We start from the raw sequence: 16,207 nt of genomic DNA on the forward strand, positions 1-16,207 counted from the left end.
TTGCATTTTCTAAAAATACAAATTTTCAAAACTGTGTCCCCATAAGGATATTCCAGAATTCGTAAAATTAACGAAGTCACAGAAATTTTTAATTCCTCCCACAATAAAATCGGTTCACAACCCTCGCGTGCCTATGACCGGGTCACCGATGACCCATCGATAACTGCACTCATCGAACTGTGTGCATGATAATTAGAGAATTATTTCGTAATTTCGCCACGGGTCATAATTGACACTGCCTCCGTACTCCAAGGATTAACGATTAGAATAATTCGAATACAGACTCCTCTTGATTATTGTCTCGACAATAATTGTATAGGCAGAAATGTTTGAGACCATCGTAAATTCGTTTTTAACCCAAAACCAGTACCAAGTGGTGGGGATAACGTCTAGACAATAATCGTGTAGAACAAGCCAGACAATAATCGAGATGAGTCTGTAATAGAAAAATCAATAGTCCCTGTACAATTTTCTGGAAACCCACCGAATAGACTAATTGCGCAAAGAAACGTTGTAAAAGAATTATTTGAGACGAATCAGATACACCTGATTCTGAAACTCCATTTCCACGGAACGACTTTAAACTTGGTTCGTGGAAACGGGGGAAAAAAGAGACTCGAAGGAGCTCCAGTGTAAAAATTCCCGCCACTATCCAGAGGTGGAACTATATCCTTTAATGCTCCGCGGAGAGCCCTTTGACGTTCCATTCTTTTCCCCACTTTTCAGTGTTCCCTGGATTCGCTAGTTTGTAGAACAAACAAAATATACACAGTCCTTTTGCATAGTTTAAATATCCCAGGGAGATTTCGATACTTTCATATCCGTAGTGCAACAATTCTCAACCAAGAATCTAAAGAGTCTGTGAACTGTTCAATAGGAAAACAAGTTTGGGAGAATAAGCCTGAATGTTTAAAGATTCTTATTTACTATTTACTTATATTATAATTGTTCTTACTTATTCCACTTGCTCTTGCTTTAGAATGAAAGAAAAGAAATAGAATCTTTCAATGCAGTCCTGATAACGATATTTCAATGGCCAGGAACAACGGTTTAGGGACGGAAATGCGGCGGGAAAGGCAACGGTTCCATATTCTGATTTTGCTCGATATGGCTCCTCTGCCAAGCATGATCCACCGGAGCATGGTAAAGCCCGTAATTCACCCCGTTCGTCGCGATCTTCTTGAGGCCCTGTATACTCGAGAGTATCAACGCCATTTTCGCTAATATTAACGCCTTGCCGCCAAGCACAGCTAGGAATTGAAAACCCATCGGGATAAGGATCGAGCCCATCAACACGAAGCCCATCATCATCAGCGGCATCATGTGGTTGTGCCTGTGCCTGTGACGCCTGCGACCTATGGACGTAGATTGGAAATATTAAGAATTGCCAAAGTATTTAAATTATTAGAATTGTTCGAATTATTGGAATTATTCGATGCATAAGAACCGAGTAGAACATAGTAGAACTTCGTAGAATCTAGTAAGATCTAGAAAAATCTAGTAGATTCGAGTAGACTCGGCTAGAAACCAGTAGACGCTAGTAGAATCAGTAGAATTATTCGAATTAGTAGAATCGTTAGAACCTAGTAGAACCTAGTAGAACATAGTAGAACTTCGTAGAATCTAGTAAGATCTAGAAAAATCTAGTAGATTCGAGTAGACTCGGCTAGAAACCAGTAGACGCTAGTAGAATCAGTAGAATTATTCGAATTAGTAGAATCGTTAGACCCTAGTAGAACCTAGTAGAACTTAGTAAAATCTAGTAGGATTTAGAAAAATCTAGTACAATCTAGTAGCTTCGAGTAGACTCTAGTAGAATCAGTAGAATTATTCGAATTCGTAGAATCGTTAGAAACTAGGCGAACCTAGTAGAATCAGTATACTCAGTAGAACCACTAGAATTATTATTCTATGGAGAATCTTGTAGAATCCGTTAGTAGTTATAGTAGGCTCTAGTAGTATACTCTAGTAGAATCAGTATATTCAGTAGAACTAGTAGAGTTACTAGGATTATTCGAATTATTAGAGTCAAATCTAGTAAAATCTACTAGAATCCAGTAGAATCAGTATATTCAATAAAACCAGTAGAATTACTAGAATTATTCGGATTATTAGAATCAATATAATTTAAGATAGTAGAATCTACTAGAATCTGGTAGTGTCTATTAGAATCTAGTAGAATCAGTAGAATCTAGTAGAAAAATAATTTCATCCATAAATCTGTCACAAATATACATATATTAATATATAAACAATCTATTGCAATATTTAACTTTCGTAGCAGGGTTTATACTCGTATCTGTATGTATTCTGCATTAATAGAACAATTCTAAATGGCAATCTAGTAAATTATTAAGCAAGCCGAACCTTCGAATATATTGTTCTCCACTTCTGTCTTGGAGTTGTTCAGCTGCGAAAAAACGTCGTTGGCCAGTCGATCGACGTCGACTTTGAAAACGTGGGTACGTAAAACACGACGCAGTCGTTTTACGATTATTGCTATCCAATTTGCATCGTCGTCCGGCTCGCTGTAACAGAAATATTCCGCGAAGTCGATGAAATGGCGAAGAAAAAAAAATTATCTGTACAGGGTGTCGATGAAAATGTGCGATAACAATTCTAAACTTTTCGGAAACCTTACTGGTTTCTAGGGGACTTCGTTAGAGAAGTGTCAGACAATTTTGTTATTCGTTGAAAATACTTCTTAAACGTTAAGGCATTTTCCTTTTCCTATATATCATTAAAACTGTAGCAGATGCTAAGAAAATTGTTAGAATGAAAGTTTAATGGTTTCTTATGCTCTGTAAAATAGTACAATAAAATTGTCGAAACTTTGTTTATTTAATTATTTATTTATTTAAAAAATAAATTTTTAATAATTTTACTGCTCAGTTTTATAGATCACAAAAAACCACTAACTTTTCATTGTAGTATTTTTTTTTATATCTACTATAATTTACAAGATATCCTGGAAATTAGAAAAGGACACATTAAGGGATGTTTTCATCATGGGGAACCAAACAGTAACAAAAAAGAAAGATTACCCGAAATAATTTTTATGAACTACCCTTATGTCTTCGCTCTAAGCACCCGCAAACCTCATTCCGATCAGTTCATTAATTCGCCAGTTATAATTTATTGCAAAAAAATCGACAATTTTTTTAAATTTCCAAAAATCCTTTGAGACACGTTTATATACCAAAGACCACAACAGATCGATGCTTCAACAAAATCCGAAACATCGCCCGAAAAAGTGTAACCCAGGTTATTAAATCGTAATTCCTCGTTCGATGGGGGTACTCACAGAGTGAACGATTCCAGCCAGCAACTGATATCCCATTAAGCTAATATCTATGTAAGAGGAAGCCCGTAAAGGGGCCCTCCTTAAACGCGAATTCCTCATCACGAGAGATCGCGTGACTCGAAATTTGTCTCTCCGGTTGAAACGGCAACCTCCTCCCTCCAACCCCTCCCTCGACCGTTCCATTAAAGGCTACGATATTTTCCCTGTCCGCCAATGAAATAGAGCGAAACGTAGAACCGCGTGGCCCGCTACCACGTTTGTATCGCTGCACACTCCCCCCCCCCCCCAAACTCACTCGATACCCGGAAGCGGTTACTGTTATTGATAGCCGTAGCCACCTATGCTGAACTCGTCCATTTATTTGCTTCTGAAAATTGGTGTTAAAAATTCGAGATTAAATACCTAGTACAGTGTGTACAAAAAGCAAGAGTTAAAATGAAAGAATGTTAAATAAAATATACAAAGTGTAGAATTTTAAACGAAAGAAAAAAAAGTTACTACTTCTTTGATTTTTTGTATTTCCATGATTTTTTAACGTCAACTTCAATACTATTTTTTTACGTAAAATGTTAAATCTGCTTATAAAAAATTTGTAATTCACTTATATAATTTTGTCCACCATTTGATTCGTCTTTTGAAACCATTTAAATTACATAAAAAATATTTCTCGCGTGGTTACAGATAGGGAAGGTACTTAGGTGGCCTGTTTGAAGCGGAACTAAGACAGAGTCTAATAACCGTACCTTCAAATAGCACTTCCTAAAAAATTCGAATAACAATCATCATTCCTACATTTCTCTTTTGAAGGGGTCAATATAGTTACCCTATATAGGAATTCGGACAATTTCAAGAAACGAACGTTCCCTTCATTTTCTCTTCAAACGGAAATCGTTCGAAGGAAATAATTCACAATTTACCGAAGAAATCACTTCCCTCCGGTTCTGAATCAATTACAAGTGAATGTAATAATAATAAGAGGGACACGGGGGTGGCGTCGCTTCAATGGCACTGAGCGATACTCACTTCGGCTGGAATATGATCAATAAGAAATCTAGTTTCATGCACACTTTTATTGAAACTTTGTGAAGTTTCGAAGCGCGGGAACAGTTACAGAACTTCCTCGAAAACTTGAATCTTCGTCGAAGGTCGGCCCAGAGGAAGCCGTATCTCTTTCGACAATTTTAAAATATTGAGAACAGATTAAGGGAATGATAGTTCTTTTTATGTAGGAACTCCAGTTAGGTGTCCATCGGAATTAGAATCTGAATCGAGTCTCTGTTAGGCCCAGATTATGTAGTCCACTACGTACTACTACTAGGCCTTTTTTTTTTTGCGTACATTAGGCCCAAATTAAATTTTTTGAAGGCCCAGTTTAAGCTTGGTTAAAGCTGGAGTAATTTAAATTTGGAAGTTGAAATTTGGCTTGATCTGAGTTTGGTTAGGACCAGGTTAGGTCATAGATCTCACGTCTGCGGTAGATCTTGAATTTAGGTTAGATCAATCATTACTTTGGGTTGGATCAATCTTCACTTATAAGGGTTAAGGGGAATCTTGAGGTTTGATTGGATCAATCTTGAGTTACAAGAGTTAAGGCAAAGCTTGAGTTTTGGTTGGGTCTTGGTTAGACTTTATGCCCAAATTCCAATTACGTCTACCCTGAATTTGAGCCAGATCTAAGGTATATTAAAATCAACAAGTGGATTTTTAGGTCTTAGGCCCAAGTCCCAATTATGTCTATCCTAAATTTGAGTCAGATCTAAGATATATTGCAACCAAGAAGTGGATAATTAGATCTTATTATCCATGTGTCTCTAGTTTAACTCAGAAGATTTCATATCACCGAAGTTCCCCCTGTAACTTAGACCTGGATTTACCTATCAACACGTCCGTTGTCGGTTCTGTTGACTCTATCCTCATCCTGGAACCGTACCAAGTCCAGGCCGTCGACGACTGCAATAACATCGTTCCCCAGAAGCGAATCTAAGACAGCCGACGCGCGGTCCTGCACGCAACGTCGGAATTTCTCGAGGAAATCGTCCTCTCCCGAATCGTTCCACGACTGCTTGGGACAGTTCTGAAGCGCTGTGCGTAAACTGGTGTACCATTTCGCGTCTTTTTCGTCGCAATGAACGTGTCCCAACAAAATAAATACTAGCACGGACACATGGTACGCGTTAGGGTGGATCTGCATCGAAAATAACATCCTAATATCCTGATGTATCGATCGGCTTGCACTCCAATTCGATTGGACCTTAATGGCAGCGGATTCTTGCCGCGTTAGAACAGCTGCTGTTGACAGAAACGTGCATGTGTCGGCGATGCTTCAGGTTCTGGGACACTTGGCGGTTCCATTAACGTTGTGGACCGTGTTCTCTATGTCACTTTCGAATTGTAATCCTGTTTTAATGATATAACCGCCTGGCTGGTGTAGTACAGGTGTCCACGACGCGGCCAAATAGGGGACAGGTAATGTGACCTGGTCCAATTTATACAATGACTTGAATGGAGACTCTTTCAGGCTAGAATTACCGTGTTCCGTCCTTCATTGTTGGCGATTGTTGCTGTTGATTATTCAAGTTTCAAGCGTTATTGTTGTTTATTGAAGCTTCAGGCGTTGCTGTTGATTATTGGAGCTTCAGGCAGCTTGAATCCGTGTCTCCTGGTCACCAGGGAGCCTCACGCAGGAATCAGGAACGCACTGTTGGCCGACGTCCTTCGACGACACTCGGTCAGGAGACACTGTAAACCGTTCGCCGTGAGTATATGAAGATTTATAGTACAGGAAATAGGCTATGATGCCGGTTGGACGGTCATTACGATTCATCGAACGGCGACAAACGAACGGTCAAAAGGCGGCGACCATTTCATGCTCTAGCAAACATGGTCTGTAATCATCGAAGAGTTCTAGGGCTGGCATGACGGCGGTCAGGACCATCATTTATTCTTGGACGATTGATCAATGGTGACTGTGCGTGCACCCTGGCATCGGGTGCAATCGAATCTGTTGAAAAGATGACTGGTGAGAACAAAAAATAATAAAACAAAAAAGTGAATGATTAATAATTGATGATCTTGCATGGTGCTGGGTCGATTGTGACGTACGATCTTGTCGAGGAATGTTGCAAATGTTTTGAACAATTATTAATAATCTATCTCTAGGACCTTGCAGTTGATTTATTATAGGCTTGCTAGTTGAATTGAATCTGCTGAAAAGATGCTCGTGCACGCAATCCTATGATTAATAATTAATAATTCTAAATTTTCCACATGATCACATTGAGAATATTCCAAGGACAATTAACAATACATCATAAAAAAGATCTTAAATGTGATATCTGATCTAAAATGACAAATTAAACTATACTTTCGGCCTTTTGGAAAAAAATCTGATCTACAATCGACTCCTAAAAGCTATGCAAATTGTCGCAGGACAACACCGTGCGGACAATAACAGTAATTTTCTTTCCAAACGGTGCACCTTTGATACCACCATATCCATCCGCGGCACCGTAAATTCACTGCTGGAAAGCAATAATTTCGTTGACTTGTAAATTCGTACTGTTCGACGAATTACAGTACGCCGATCCATTGGGTCACAGATCTGCAAGTTTGCGGTACATCTTCTTAGGCCCAATCGACGTCACATACACAATGCACGCGCATAGAGCGTAGAAAAGGGACAGAAAAATCCTGAAAAGACACAAAACAGTAAAATAATGTTTCGATCTTTAATAAATCGACGATTCGAAAACTTTATTATCGGTACCATTAATAACGTAACAACGTAGTCCTTAAATCCACGATATACGAAACACACAACACACACGTGTTCACCAAACGTTCTCATCGCGTACAGACTCCTCTCGATTATTGTCTCGAACTCGAGACGAGCCAGGACAATAATCGTGTAGTGAGAAATGCTTTCGAAATGGTAACAAAGTATGCGCTTGACAGGTTCCATGCCCCCCCCCCCCCTTCCAATGGTGGGGATTACGATTGAACAATAATCGTGTAGAAAGTAGAACAAGCCAGACGATAATTTTTAGAGTTCAATATCATTTCAAGGTCACACATTATACATAGATAAATGCATAATAATGCTGGCTACAACATATAACCGGAAAAATTATGCGCATGTACGTAAAAAAAACATGGGTGACCTTGAAAAAACCATTAAAATATGATATAAGAAATTTTTGCCGCCATCCGATTCGTCGCTTGCAACCATTTAAATTGCGTTAAAAAAGTAGTCTCCAGTGGTGGGGATTAGGTCTGGACAATAATCGTGTAGGACAAGCCAGGACGATAATCGAGATGAATCTGTACTTCGTCGACGTAGCTGCACTCTAAAATGTGAATCCTATCGGTTAAAAAGAAGCGTCCAAGCAATAGAATCTCTTCAACAACAGTAACTGCACCATAATCTTCACCATCCGTGAAAAACGAACATGATACACAAGCTGCGACAGAAAGAAGCAACGATACAATGTTTAAAAAAAAGAAGAAATTACAAACTATCGTGGTAAATCACGCTTGTAGGAGCAAAATATATATATATATACAGGGTGGGATATTTAAATGGGATCACCTAAATATCTACGTTATTATTAGTGCTATGAAAAAATTCCAAATTTGCACTGGAATTTCTTTCATACGACTAATAATAATGTAGACATTTAGGTGTTCCCATTTAAATGCCCCACCCTGAATATAGTCGTACAAGGTCTGACAATATCATGTCTAATAGTCAACAGTCTATGCAGCAAGGAGAACCCTTCTGTCGTTATCCTACACCCAAGTACCTTCTCCTTGAAATTGTATATAATATAATATTATTTAAAACAGTGCTGTCCAACATCAGCATTAAAACATAGGGAACCACCTTACTCAGGGTGCGCCCTATAAAGAAGTATATCGAGTCACGAAGAGAGATAAAAGCGCGTAAATAGCCCAATTCGTCGACGCAGCACTGATTTCAAGTGATCAGAGGCCCATGGAACCGGAAACAATTCGACAAAATATCAAGGGCGGCGTACACCATGTTCCATAACCCTCTTGGTCATCTCGAACCGTGCATTAACATGATTAAATCTCCTATTCTAACGTACGCGCGCAACCTCTCAACCCACACAACAATCTCTTTACATCCTCCTAGTTATACGCTTTCCTGGCTCTATCTCAGCTGATCCTCGCGGTCGAAGATCCGCCGTACGCGTCAGACTATCTAAAATGTTACATAAAAAAATAAAGAACAGTCGGTTTTTCGTTTCCTCCGGCTGGCCCCCCCCGTGGTCCTAACACGCGATTATTGTAAAAACGCGTGTTCAGTCTTTCAAACGTGCGTCAGGTACCCGAGGACGCCATACGTTAACGGCCTCCACACCTTATGTTTTGCAGACATACGAATTGTAGCTACATATGGAATAATTATCCTCCGGTATTGTGTCGCGTTCCTCGTGGCTGCTGCCCTCCGCGCTCTTCATCCCCTTCAGACGGTACTTGTTCCGCGGCATACCGGCGATAATGCACAATTCCAACAACGCCCATTCCTCGATAGACCCCAGGGAGCTCTCCTCGCTGAGAGAGCTCACCGAGCTGTGGCGAGATGGCGCCACGTTCGACTTCGTTGTCCCGCGACACTGGTCGTCGTCGTCGTTATCCGTCCCATTCGAAATCGGGGATCTACAATTAGGCGGTATCTGGGAACGCGGGAAGTTCGAACCGGTCTCGTTGACTGTCTGTTGTTGTTGCTCATGGTCCACTGATAGTTTTCTATTGTAGGATTGCAACGGGTTCCTCTCGTACATGCCGCCATTTTTTATAAGACGTCTGATCTCCGAATTCTTGGCAGAATGGGCGACACCGGATGACCCACCGTGCATGGACGCATCGTTTCCGACCGGTTTATGAACCGATTGGCTCTGTACCGTGGCGTTTCTGGACGAATAAGATTTATTAACGTAAGAGGAACCGCTAGCGATCCTAACTTTCGAGTACTGGTCCGCTTGTTTCCGCGAGATCAACGACGAACTCGACGAAGCGTTCACCGCCTGAAAATAAATAATAACAAGCGTTTCCATTGCACAAAAGCCGCGGAGCTCATTTTTATATAAGCATAGGAGCGCGTATCTTTACTTTTGGGATGCCAGATTTAATGCACTGAGCTAACATTATATCCTCCTCCTCCTCCGAGAGACTCAGAGTGTCTTCGAACGGTATCGGTTTCTTTGACTGATGATGCTTACTCCGTTCCGTGTACTCTGGCTGTCGGTAGGACGCGGATGTGGACGGTTTTCTTGTTGTTGTCGCCTTTGTCTTGTCCACAATCGGTGGTAACGATTGCCCCATCAACGTCGAGATGTTCAATCTAACCTGAAAATTGGTTCACGGTGTTAAGGTGTACTCGAAACGTTTCAGGATCAAGAACAGACGAAAATAGTGTACAATTCGGTCAATAATTTTCTTTAAACTTTAATAAGGTGAAAGGGGCTCTCTAAAATTGCAAAATGTCGCAAACAATTTTGATAATTATCTTTTTTTTTCGAAAATAAACAATTAAACCTCCTTTTTGCTGTTTACAGCTTATGTTCTTTCACTTAGTTCTGCATTTATAGCGACGTGTAGGTTAGGTTTCAGTTACAAATTTAACTTGTAATTGTTTGCGACATTTTTTAAAATGATATTTTCCCTTTGTAGAGAGCCCCTTTATATTAAAGTTTGAAGAAAATCGGAATACCCCCTGTATTGTACTATACTATTACTGAAAATACCTTGGGCATCGCAGATCTTATGCATTCGCTCAAAATGGCCTCGTCGTCCGAATGATTGGGACTCTCGTCCGAAAGGTCGTTGTGCTGCAGAATCGCGCGACACAGAGATTTACCGAGAATGGCGTTTTTTTTGGCATTTTCAACCGGAGACGACGACGGTGTGCCGCATTTATTGAATCTCTGTGTCGGTACTTCCGTCTTCTGAGCAAAGGTTATGCAACTGGTAGGTGGCGGTGTGATCTGTCTAACCTAAACAGCAACAAAAAAATATACTCAATACTAGATACGTATTTTTTTTCGGGCCTTTTAGATTCCTTGCTAGTTTCTTTAAAGAACAAATATACCTTTGGTATTCCTGACTGAATACACTCGTCCAGCATCTTCTCGTCTTCTCCAGACAGATTAGAACTCTCATCGGAGAGGTCATTCCTGTGGCATTCCACTTCGCCAGAGAGCTTGATCCCCTCGATCCTCTCTACGTCTTCTTGAACACTTGGCATGGACAACGCGGAGAGATTCGACTGCGATCCCACAGGGGAAATATCCGCTGGTGTGTCCTCTGTACAGTACACATGCACAGTATCCGGCGCAGCAACCACTTCTATGGTGCTTTTATTTACTTTAGTAGTTGTGGCTGGAGTATCTACGTTAGTGACAGGAACTCGTGGTTCCAGTCTATTTATGACAGCAGTCTGCTGGCAACGAGCCAGCATGTTTGACGATTCAGATTGTATAGATTTTTGTGCAGTGGACGTTTTAAAAGATTGTCTATACCTGTAATATATTCGGTATTAGAAACTGAGACTGTTGTACCATGAACCAGAGTTGGGCACACTTTTATCCGAATAATACTTAATGAGATTGAATAATTGTTTGCTAGGAGTCTACTCGTTCAAGAAGAAGCATTATTTTATTATAAAAATTGGAATCTCTCAATAACGATGTTTTTTTTATTTTTTATTCGTTATTTGAAACTCTTTATCTAGATGATGAATTTGCCCGTCTGTGCCATGAACAGTACTTCTTATAAGACACTACCTATTATTTTTTATTCCCATACTGATGCACGCTGCCAGCATATCCTCATCATCTTCATCGCCATCGCTCACTTGTTCTTGGTCCTTCTCAACTTCCACGTTGGTGGTTTTTTCTTCGCACGAACCTTCTTTCGTATTTTTATCAGTATCGTTCGAAGCCACTTTCACTTCGGACATTGCTTTAGTGGTCTCGGTGATCTTGACCTCGTCGTCGATAGTAAGCGAGCTGAGACTGGTGGCTGTAGAGAATTCAATAGGCGTTGATTCTTCCTTGAAGGTCGCAATGTCATCCTCGAAGACACTTATACGTGGCGCATGACACTTTGAGTATGCTGGAAAAATCGTTCTATTTGAAAGCTACACAGGAGACTTGCGCGAATGAATGTATTAACGCGAACGAAAATTTCTATAATTGTTTCGGGCTGTTACTGTTACTTTTACCGGCAGTCAATAACATTGCATACATAAGTGTCGAACGGTCGGTCTTACTGCTTCTTCAGGTGTTTTGCTTACGAAATCCGAGCACTGACTCTTGTGGTTACGCGGACTAGAAGGAATCGTTTGAGTGGGTGAATCAGGTAATTCACTCGGAGACACAACTCCGCTAGTCCTACGGCTGTTGAAGAAACATTCAACAAATTATTCCTATGTTTTTTCTATACTTTACTGTTTCTATAACTCGATTCAGTACAATAAAGTGTTACCTAAAGTCACTGATAATAGAGCTGCGATCGTCGTGTATAGAATGCTGTTCAAAACCACTCAACGAGCCAAGGGAACTGCAACGTGAGAACATCAAAGGAGTTTGTTCAGCATAGAAATCCTGTCTACTAAAAGTCACCATTTTCCCTGAAACAAACAACACGTTTCAGAATAGTATACAAGACACAGATCAACAAGTGGTTCAGCGAACCTTCTTTGTCCACAACTCTAGAATTATTCTTTCCTTCTGCTGGACTATCTGCTTCGTTGGATATACGTAAACCATTAACCGCGGAACCATTCCCATTGCAATCTGCTCTTTCAGAGCCACTGTCAATTTTATCAGTCGAGTCAGTAGAAGATACTTTCGAGGTAATTCCAGTATTATTGTTTCTTTGCGTCATTGCACTGCCAAGAGAACTAAGGGAATTAACACGAGAGAAACCATCAGACGTTCCAGGTTGATAGTAATCAAGCATCTTCTCAGGAGAAAGACGGCTAGGCTTGCATGTCTGGGATGGTTTCGGGGCTTCCAATTCTTTCTCGTCCAGAAGGGACTGATTTTCGTTGCAGTTCATAGGTAGGTTATGCTCGAAACTTAAATCCTCTTTGCTGTCTCGATCGTGGGCCTTTTTAGTCGGCTTTTTCTGGGTATCCGTCGATTCCTTAGAGTCCTCCAATCGTAAATCGGACATCGATGTCGCTGTTGAGAAATTAAAAGGCGTCTCGTACGGCGTTCCTTCAGTACAATACGTCTTAACCGTGTCCTCCTGCACGCTGCCGGAAAAATACTCGGGACTTTGTTTCTCATCGTCGTCCGTGTCATCTTCGGCGTACCTGAGACTGTAATCTGTCGGTTGATCCAAGTCGGTCTCGGCATAGTCACCGAACAGATCCACCTTGGAGTTCCGTTCCCTGAATTCCTTTTTGCAGGATCGACCGTCTCGAGATGAATTCTCGATCGGATGGTCCTGGACAATGGTTTTTCTCTCGATGTACTTTTTACTGTAATCCACCAGCTGCTCGGACGCCTCTTCCTCATACCTCCGCCCGGTACTTTTCTCCATTCCGATCGGTTTCGTTAGTCGCTGTGCGAACTGGTCCACTCCGTTTTCGAATCCTAACTCTTGGACGGGAACCGATCGATGAAGGGGAAAAAAAACCACCAGGTTCAAGAGCGTACAAGTGTCTTCGTTTCAACAGCTTAACAGTCGATTACTGTTAATTACTGCCACACCATCCTTTGTGACCCTCGCGTCAAGAGTAATTATGACGCCTGGTGAACAGAGGCTGACCGCAAGGTCGACATCCTGCGGCGACTCCAGATTACCGAGTTTGCCGCTAGATGGCCACAAACAATATCCAATTCTCGCAAGTTGTTCGCAAGATTTTTTTCGCATTTAAAAACGAGTATTCCTGTCATTATTATTGGTCGTAGTTATAATAATGGGAGAATAACCGTTTGTTTTCGCGCAATAGACAAATACAGTAGAGGAGAGAACCAGTATAAAGGCGCGTAGCAGCCAAAGGATTTAATAATGTGTTATTAATTTACAGTTTTTATTTTTACACAGAGACCCTCTTAAGCTGTTTCCATTCAGTCTATAAAAAAAAATCAGATTAGTATCCTTCACTGATAAATTCCGTAGGTTGAACATAGAATAAAACGCAGCTTGTTGGAAAATGGTCTGGAAAAATTATTCCACTTGTTTATTAATACTCCTAAGTTTAGTGAATCGGAATTTAGAGAAACATCTTCAGTAAAACATTGTAAAAAGTAGTCACAGGCTTATTTCAATGGTTTTTCTCTTATGATTACATCCCTTAGAATTTATTTAACCTCGACCTCTTCCTGCTTGAGGTCCTCCAGGTTGATTTTGTTGATTTAGCCAAGGCGCTGATCCTGTGCCTCTACCCCTTTGATTTTGCCCCCTACCCCCTCTGCCACGAGCTAAACAAAGTTTAATCAAGAATATTAGTAAAAGAAATATCCAATTTATACTAGAAGAATTCTACAGGTGTTGGTACAACCCAAAGAGTAATTGTACCACGTGACAAAATATTCGAAACATTTTATTCTACACGATATGCTTGTTTTCCATAAAATATATAATTGTCTATCCATAAGAATTATGCACAGAGAATCCCATAATAAATGCTGGTAGGAACAGTGCTTGGATTACCGACTTCATAAAAAAACCTTGACCTACAAATGACTGAAAACATGAGAATAAACATATCTCTGTTATCCCGACGGATTCTACAATTTATACAGAGTGTATATCTGAAATATCTTTGTCGCTTCAAACATCAGGGAAACATCGAAGTTACCTAGAAGATTATGGTTTCAAAACATGCGTATCCAAATACCTCTTCTCCACTAAAATCATTATTCTATACAATCAAATGGCTATTTCAGTCAGCGCTATCATGGAATACCCTATATTAATATTGTATAAATCTCGGTTAATTCTCATCGTAAACAGACCTTGAGCACGCAATATAGCAGACTTTCCTCTGCCGGCTGTCCCGGAGCCTTTTCCGCCCGGTCTTTTGAACATCGGCGCGTTCTTCAGCATATCAGGCAATATGAGAAACCTAATTTTCGATCCCCTGATATACACGTTCTCCAGCTGTGCCTCCCGACCGTCCCTATGAGTGACCGTGATATTATGCATTTGACAGTTCATATTGTCCTCAGCTTCGATCAATTTTCCCCGGTACACTTCACCAGTGTTCGTTTCACAGGTTATGGTGTGACCCTCCGCTTCGTGAAGCACTTTTATCGGCACTCCAATCGACATTCTGACAGTATCTATCTCGATTCTTTAAATATTACAATCGGAATTCCTTCCGATCGTTCGACAATCCCAAATATCTGTTCAAAAAACTCTGAAATACCAAAATTACTCCGGCGAACGATAACTTGGCTTCTCCGTGGCTCCAAACGTTTACAACGTTACTTCAATGCTAACGCACAATCGAGTGGAGGGGGTATGGAGCATCTCAACGAGCGCGGGAAAATTCAAATGGAGAAAAATAAGCGCCAAAATGAAAGGCGGAATTAGTACTCGAATGAAAATTCATTTGAATGGGAATCCTTATTCATAATTTTTTTTTATATATATATATCGCCTATATGTACATATATCTTATTGTAATAAATCTATGTTTTACTCGTTATACGAAATATACAATTTCCCGAAACTCTGCGACAATCACTTTTGATCCTCCGACCGCTGACAAATGATAATTTCACTCGAGCAAGCGAGAAACAATTCGTCCTAGTCACAGAAGTTCAAAGCATTACCTCTCTAAATTTTTATCGGAAACAATCGTTTATTTATTAACACCTGAGCGAGCGAAAATAATCGAAACCTAATACTCGTTACAAAGAACGGACCCAGAACTAACGTACCGGATAGAATTCTCTCTAGGGCGATAGATTTATATATATTTTCTCTTTTAAATATACATAAATATAATTCGCTATAGTTATAAACGTTAAGAACCATCGATAGAGATGTCGATAGAGAATTTATAGCAGCTCGTCAAAAAGTGTGCCATTTTGGGTAAACGATGAAAGAAAAGAAGTAAAGGAGAGGTTAGGGAGGGGGGGCAGGGAGGATACGTAGAAATATACAGCAAAGTGTTTTCAATTAGAACTATTATCCGAACCTAAAAGTGCTCAAAAGCGTTTTCAGAGGTTGGTAATTCGTAATGATGATAATATATATATATACGTATATATTAAAGTCGACGTTACTTTTTTTTTTTAATCGCTTAAACATACTAATATCAATTGTAATAATTACAAGCATCGTTACGTCCTTATATAGTCAGCCGAGCGCGAACGTCGCTGGTAATTTCGTCTCCTGTGTCTCCCGAACTTTTAATTCCCCTTCCATTCACTCCGTTCGTTCATTCCTCCATTGTTTTTTTCCATTACATTCCTCTTATCCACTCACTCTCTTTCTTTCTGTGGTGTGCTTTGCTCTGTCACGCTTTTTCGCTGGGTAAGACGGGTACAGTAACAGCCCCCTTAAATTGCACCCTTACGTCTTTAGGGATCCGTTATAATATCTGTATTTGAAACAAGTATACACACGAGATAGACATAATAACTCGTTTGCAAATAATTTTTTTTTTTTTTTTCGAAAAATTTAACGAAAAGCAAGTATAGGGTGGGCACGATGTACAAGATGGAAGGGGGTTGTTACTGCACCCCGATAAATCGCGTTTACATTTTAGAAAAATATGCTATGCCTAAAATAGGATGAGAGCCTGAAGGCAACCGTTCTTTTTCCCGTCGATATTATTCGTAATTCTCGGTGTGTGTATGTGTGTGTACCTCCTTCATATACGACGTTATTTTTCTCTCTCATCACCTAGAG

The 16,207-nt window shown here is 40.2% G+C and overlaps 3 protein-coding genes across 3 annotated transcripts; all 3 read right to left on the reverse strand.

The window, feature by feature from the left end:
- Window positions 1-1,050: 1,050 nt before the first annotated feature.
- LOC107186949 lies at window positions 1,051-5,507 on the reverse strand. Its single transcript, XM_015574922.1, has 3 exons — window positions 5,179-5,507; window positions 2,368-2,528; window positions 1,051-1,355 (listed from the first exon to the last, which is right to left on the reverse strand). Exons 1-3 carry the CDS (start codon window positions 5,505-5,507, stop codon window positions 1,051-1,053), a joined length of 795 nt encoding a protein of 264 aa, XP_015430408.1.
- A 2,774-nt stretch (window positions 5,508-8,281) lies between these two features.
- Window positions 8,282-13,003, reverse strand: LOC107186998 (adenomatous polyposis coli protein-like). The gene is made up of 8 exons (XM_015574986.1): window positions 12,025-13,003; window positions 11,816-11,960; window positions 11,576-11,727; window positions 11,113-11,443; window positions 10,419-10,848; window positions 10,075-10,323; window positions 9,440-9,676; window positions 8,282-9,354 (listed from the first exon to the last, which is right to left on the reverse strand). The coding sequence occupies exons 1-8, from the start codon at window positions 12,878-12,880 to the stop codon at window positions 8,689-8,691; spliced, it is 3,066 nt and encodes a 1,021-aa protein (XP_015430472.1). The 5' UTR covers window positions 12,881-13,003; the 3' UTR covers window positions 8,282-8,688.
- Window positions 13,004-13,489: 486 nt separating this feature from the next.
- Window positions 13,490-14,766, reverse strand: LOC107187018 (small nuclear ribonucleoprotein Sm D3). The gene is made up of 2 exons (XM_015575008.1): window positions 14,302-14,766; window positions 13,490-13,764 (listed from the first exon to the last, which is right to left on the reverse strand). Exons 1-2 carry the CDS (start codon window positions 14,615-14,617, stop codon window positions 13,649-13,651), a joined length of 432 nt encoding a protein of 143 aa, XP_015430494.1. The 5' UTR covers window positions 14,618-14,766; the 3' UTR covers window positions 13,490-13,648.
- Between the last annotated feature and the right edge of the window lie 1,441 nt (window positions 14,767-16,207).

This window comes from Dufourea novaeangliae, unplaced genomic scaffold (assembly GCF_001272555.1).
Source record: "Dufourea novaeangliae isolate 0120121106 unplaced genomic scaffold, ASM127255v1 scaffold96, whole genome shotgun sequence".
Taxonomy (NCBI): domain Eukaryota; kingdom Metazoa; phylum Arthropoda; class Insecta; order Hymenoptera; family Halictidae; genus Dufourea; species Dufourea novaeangliae.